Source organism: Chaetura pelagica, unplaced genomic scaffold (assembly GCF_000747805.2).
Source record: "Chaetura pelagica isolate M959 unplaced genomic scaffold, ChaPel_1.0 scaffold447, whole genome shotgun sequence".
Lineage (NCBI taxonomy): Eukaryota > Metazoa > Chordata > Aves > Apodiformes > Apodidae > Chaetura > Chaetura pelagica.
The window spans coordinates 105,437-111,327 of record NW_009953901.1 but is presented as its reverse complement, the minus strand read 5'-3'; the positions used below and the strand labels follow the sequence as shown (position 1 = coordinate 111,327).

Genomic DNA, 5,891 nt, shown 5'->3' with positions numbered 1-5,891 from the left:
GGTGGTTTTCCTCCAGGAACTGCAACTAGAGCATTAAAGCAGATGAAAAACAGATCAGGGTTTGACTTCTCTTCATGTTATTAAACAGTCCATTTTATTCTAAGTTCTCATGGTGCTATTGTTAGTGTGCCTGAAATACTCCCTAAGTTGAAGCTTCCAGCTCTTGCTTTTTCTTTTGCTGCACTATTAATTTTCTGAACTAACAGCTCTTTTCATTTGCCTGCTTTGAAGGAAAACCTGGTACCCAGCTTCTCCAGTTAGTGTGTGTGAGTGGGACTAAGTACTGGCCAAGAAAATAATGTCATGAAAGAGAATCCCAAGGAGCTGTTGGTGGATTGTTATATTAATAGAAGGCTTTGATTTCAAGTCTGGAATAGAAATAATGAATCTTTTCCTTTAGCAGCAAAAGGTATTTGGAATCTTTTCTTATTGTGGAAGTTGTTGTTTTCATTTGCTCTAATGAGGTAAAAATTGCCATGTGATGAAGAAGAAGAAACCCACACATTTTTGCATTTCTGTGCAGCTGTTTCAAAACCCAAGGTTGGGGAGAAGCCTGTTCTGGGGTCTAAAGATCTCTAGGTAAAGCTGGAAGCACCTCAGAGGGGTTGACCCTGGACAGGGTGGGACAGGCAAGGCAGGGATGTGGCAGAAACTTCTGATTTATTGGGATATAGTGGAAATGAGCCTGAATTCCCACTCAAATATTGTCACTGAGGCTTGAGGAGACTGTGTGGTCTAAAACCACAAGTTGTACGTGTTCTGTCTGTTGAGGAATGATGAGAAACTTCTTCATGTAGCAGAGAAAAAGGACAAGAAGGAGATGGAGGGGCTGGAGCTTGTCCAGAGAAGGGCAAGGGAGCTGGGGCAGGGTCTGGAGCACAAGGGTGAGGAGGAGCAGCTGAGGGAGCTGGGGGTGTCCAGGCTGGAGCAAAGGAGGCTGAGGGGAGACCTTCTGGCTCTGCAGCTGCCTGAGAGGAGGTTGGAGCCAGGGGGGTCGGGCTCTGCTCCCCAGGAACAAGGGATGGGACAAGAGGAAATGGGCTGCAGTGGTGCCAGGGGAGGCTGAGCTGGGATGTTGGGCAGCATTTCTTGCTGGCCAGGGTTGTCAGGCCCTGGCCCAGGCTGCCCAGGGCAGGGCTGGAGTCCCCATCCCTGGAGGGGTTTCCAAGCCATGTAGATGTGGTGCTGAGGGACATGGGGCAGGGCTGGCCTGGGCAGGGCTGAGTTAATTAAAGTGCTGATGATCTTTGAAGGTCTTTTCCAACCACAATTGTTCCAAGATTTTATGCAAGTTGATGGATGTTCTGTTCCCCAAGTGACACATAAGGATGGGGCCTCCATGTTCCTGCAGCAGGTGCAAGTCTCAGGTGTTCAGTGCTGTGGTGGGGCTGGTGTGCAGCTTCCAGAGCTGGCACTTCCACCACCTCCTCTGCTTCTTCTCTATATAAATGGCCTGTTCACATGGTTTATCTCTTGCTGCCAACTGGAGAGCAGTGTCCAGAGTAGTTGGTAGTGAGGAGACCATTGTTCTGGTGAGATGGAGGATGATCCACCAGGCTTAAGGTTTCTGATAGATGGTGGGGCTGCACCCATGGCTTTATCTACAGCAATCAAAGTGACACCCAACTATTTTTGTGCTTGTCACTCTGAAAGATATCTCAGTGCACCTGGCTGGAGCAGATCCTGTAAGCAATAAGTTCTCCAAACAAAGCTCAAGAGGTACAATGGTGGTGTTCTCATCTCCAACCCTGCTGCAGGTTGTAGCTCTGCTGTATCTCCATGTTTGACATACAAAAGAGCTGTTTATCTACAAATACTGCTTTCTGTAGTGATAATAAATAAATGCATGCTTGTTTTTCCCTGAGTGGGGAAACAACTTGCAGATAAACACAGTTGAATTTCTGATGTTTGCCAGCTGGATCTTCGGTGCCTCCGGGGGGTTGTGCGGTAGCTCCTTAGAGTTTCCCTGTGTAAGAGAGTGTTCCTCCCTCCCTGGAAATATACAACCTGTATTTACTCCTTGCCTCTTCTGGTTTGCTTGTTCCAGGTGCCCAGATGAAGCCTTTTACATCCTTGAGGTTCTTGACTGAGCCCTCAGATGCTGTCACCACGCGGGGAAGCAACGTGCTGTTGAACTGCGCGGCCGAATCGGATCGAGGAGCCCCCGTTGTGAAGTGGAAGAAGGATGCTGTCTTCTTAAACCTGGCAGTAGATGAAAGGAGGCAGCAGCTGGCCAATGGATCCCTCCTGATAGAAAACATTGTCCACTCCAGGCACCACAAGCCAGATGAAGGTCTCTACCAGTGTGAAGCATCTCTAGAAGGCGTCGGAGCCATCATCAGTCGGGCAGCCAAGGTCATGGTGGCAGGTAATGAGAAGCAGTCTTACTTTTAGGATTGCTGGAAATGCTTTTTTTTGTGTGAAGCTGTTTTTTTTTAATCTCTAAGAGCAAAAAAATGTACATAAAATCACTTCAGGTGCTGTGGGTTTTCTTTTTTCTCCCTTCAAAAGAAGGAAAGCTAGATATGATCCTTCTGCGGCAGTAATTTCCTTCTGACAAGGTATTATTCTTGTTTAAATATGTCTAATCATCTCTTTGTTGCTTTATCTGCTGCATATTTATTGTCTTCAAAATAGAGAAAACCTCTGAAGTTGGAAATTAACTGCTTTGCTGATGAATTGAAGATCACACACACAAAAAAGCAGCAGACCTCGGTAGGGCGTGGAATGTACAGATTTCTGTGGTTCAGGGACCTTTTTGTAGACAAGAGCACATTATGCAGCTCATTGGAATTGGCAGCCTCTTTGTATTGCCTTGAAAACCCATGTGCAGCTAGAAGGCAGAAGGAACAGGGGTTTGTTACCAGGAGAACACTTGCAGCTCCTCAGGGACTTAACTACATTTGGGAAAGATGAAAATTGAAAGGGTGTGTAGAGGGATGGAGCAAGTCTTCCATCATCTCCTTATTGGGGGAGAAAGAAGTTTGGAAATCATGCAAATAAAAGCTGCAAAGGAACCCAGAATCACTTGGTAACTGATACCAGCTAGAATGTTTTTGAGGTCAGAATAGTTGTCTTTGTGATCATTTATTTAAGGATTTTTCCAACTCGAAGGGAAGTCTTTTTGTTTCTGCTCTTTGGATGGATGGAGCTTCTGGGTGTTGATGATCTCTTTGACTCAGACCTGTTAGCAAATGCCCTTGTTGCCTTGCTGAGGGCTGAGCACTATCTACAGGTTCTAACTTCATAACCTTGGGAAAAGAGCATAAAACAGTCAAAAAAGCTGAGTTTGTTTGAGGTGCATTGACCAGGGGAAGGAGCAGCTGGTGTCTGGGCTTGCTGTCCTGCTACATTTTGAACAACAAAGGGATGGGAAACAAAGCTCAAGCCAGGAGCTCCACAGCTTTTCCCCATCCATTGTCTTCCTAAAGTCTAACTAGTTATTCTGGGAGGGAGTCCAGGCAGCTCATTTCTCAGCTGGTTTCATCAGTGTCCCTCATGACCTTGGTGCCTCTTTTAGTCTTAAGGTTTGTTATGCTGAAAATAACTTCCCTTCCTCCAAACCCTTCTTTCACCAGCCAGAAAAAGTAGATTTTTCTCATCAAACCTGATTAAAACAGGTAATAAGTGTTCTTTCCTAATCTATCTCCTCCCCACCACTTTTCAGTCTGAATCTCTGGTCACTTCATCTCCTCAGGGTGTAGGATTTCTGAACAGATTTCTAGGATATCATAAACAGTTTCTAAGCCTAGGATTCCTACCCAAAGTGCTGGAGAGCCCCCCAGATGCACAGATATGGGTGATGCTGTTGTCAGGTCACCCTCAGAGGGAACCTGCAGGGTTTGCCAGGCAGGGCTTTTTGCCAGTAGAAGTTGTTATTTGGCCTTGATCTTGGTTGTTGGCAACCTGGAAGTAATAAAACCTCTCCAGTTATTCCTTGGAAGTGAACACATCTGTGTGAGTGGAAGTGCCCAGGATTTTGAGCTTTTCCTTGGAAAGCCTGTGCTGTGTGTGTGTCCTGATCTCCTCTCCCTGTGGTGCTGGGGGGAAGTTTGGGGTGAGGAGGGGTTACTCCAGTCCAGAACAGTTTGGCTGAAACTGGAAGAGCCAGTAAAGATGTCCTAGCTGGGAGGAGTGAAGAGAAGAAGAGGTGATGTGCATAAACTGAGGGTACTGGGTGTTTATTGTACCAGGATTATTTTTCCTACAAGGATGGTGAAATGGGATGTCCAGCTGTGTTGTGGAGCCTTCATCTTGGAGATACTCAAGACCCAGCTGGATCCAACCCAGTACACCCTGCTGGTAGCTGCCCCTCCTTTCTAGACAGTGTCCAATGGTCCCTTTTGACCTCTGATTCTTTCCAGTTGGTGTGCAAACAGTTCATATGATGGGGTGGAATAGAAGGTGAATGGCAGTGCAAATTGGCAGCAAGTCCTTCAAGCAAGGTGTTTTTCCTCTCTGAAGGGCAGGTATTCCTGAGTGAGCAGAATTTGAGTGGTGTGTTTTTGTGGTTTTCTTTTGTTTGGAGGGAGTTGCTGTGCAATGGTGGCAGAAGAACATCATTGACTTAAGGCCCTGGCAGATGGAAACACGATGGAGTAAGGGAAGGAGGAATGAAGGGCTCACACCCCAGTGGGTTGTGTTAATCATTGCTTGGCAAAGCTAATCAACTGTGTTCAGAAAAGCCTCTTTTGACAGAGGATTGGGACTGGAGGGAGCTATGAATCATGTTCTAAGCCTTGAGGATGGAATCCTGATCTGTTACATAATGTCCTCTCTGCTCAACAGAGCTTTTCTGGGCAGCCTGATGGTCTCATCCACTGGAGTTCATAGAACCACAGAATGTGTGGGGTTGGAAGGGACCTTTAAAGGCCATCTAGTCCAGCCTCCCCTGCAGTGCACAGAGACCTTCATGACAGGTTGCTCAGGGCCTTGTCAAGCCTGACCTTGAAAGTCTCCTTGTTGATGGTGGTGGGTGGGATTGCACCATCCTGATGTGTGGAAGAGGGTGTTCATGTCAGCAGCACATATTCTCATTTCCCTTGGCCTCCCATTTCTGTGCCTGATTTCATTCTTGCAAGGTTTTCAGGCAGGGGAGCATGAGCTTTAGCATTTCAGGTGGGCTTTAGGGAGAGATTCTTTCCCTCAATTCCACTCTCATCTTGGGTACTGTTCCTTGGAAACTCTAGGTCTGTTCCCAGCATTTGAAATACTTACTGTGCTGTTTGGCACCATAGAATATGTCAAAAGAGATGCCTTTCTGAAGGTTGGAATTCCCAAGCCACTTGTTTGCAGGAGAGACAGGTATCTTGCTTGCAGAAAAGACTCTGGACATGATTTTGCTACACATTTTGAAGCATTAATAGTCAATAAAGCAGCCTTCTCTGTGTGGAACAGAGTGCTTAGGGGTACTGAAAGTGTATTGGCCTTTTCAAGCCCTTTCTCTTCTATTTTCATGGCCTGAAGTGCTTTCCATAAAGAAAATGTAGCAAGTGAAAACTGCTTATAATCAGTGAGAATTTTATGCTTCAAGCCTGCCAGGTACAGGAAAAGACACCATTTCCAAGAAGTTCTCAAGGGTCCTTATGGCCCTGACATGCTCCAGCTGTAAAAAGGAGCCAGGCTGAAATGGAAATGAGGGCACTGGAGAGAAACAAAGAGCTGCTTCCTTCTTCTAGCATCAGTAAAACTCTCAATTTAACAGGCTAGTGATTATTGGTATTTCCAGTAATTGGTGGGATTTCAGATAGAAACCACACTGGCCTGTCTTATGTCTCTATTTATAGGCAATTAGAGGATCAGTTCCTTCAAAGGTTCTGCTGTTCATGTGCATCTGAAATGTTTGTCTGTGCCAAGATGATCAAAAGTGGGATCCAAGGTTAATTTGTAGG

General features: G+C 46.0%; 1 protein-coding gene across 1 annotated transcript in view; it reads left to right on the top strand.

The window, feature by feature from the left end:
* Positions 1–1,537: 1,537 nt before the first annotated feature.
* Positions 1,538–5,891, top strand: part of LOC104392026 (netrin receptor DCC-like) — a gene marked incomplete at its 3' end in the record, with an annotated part of 57,459 nt that continues 53,105 nt past the window's right edge. Inside the window, exons 1-2 of the mRNA XM_010001382.1 lie at positions 1,538–1,577; positions 2,048–2,368. Coding sequence (XP_009999684.1) covers positions 1,538–1,577; positions 2,048–2,368 — 361 coding nt within the window. The remainder of the gene's footprint in view (positions 1,578–2,047; positions 2,369–5,891) is intronic.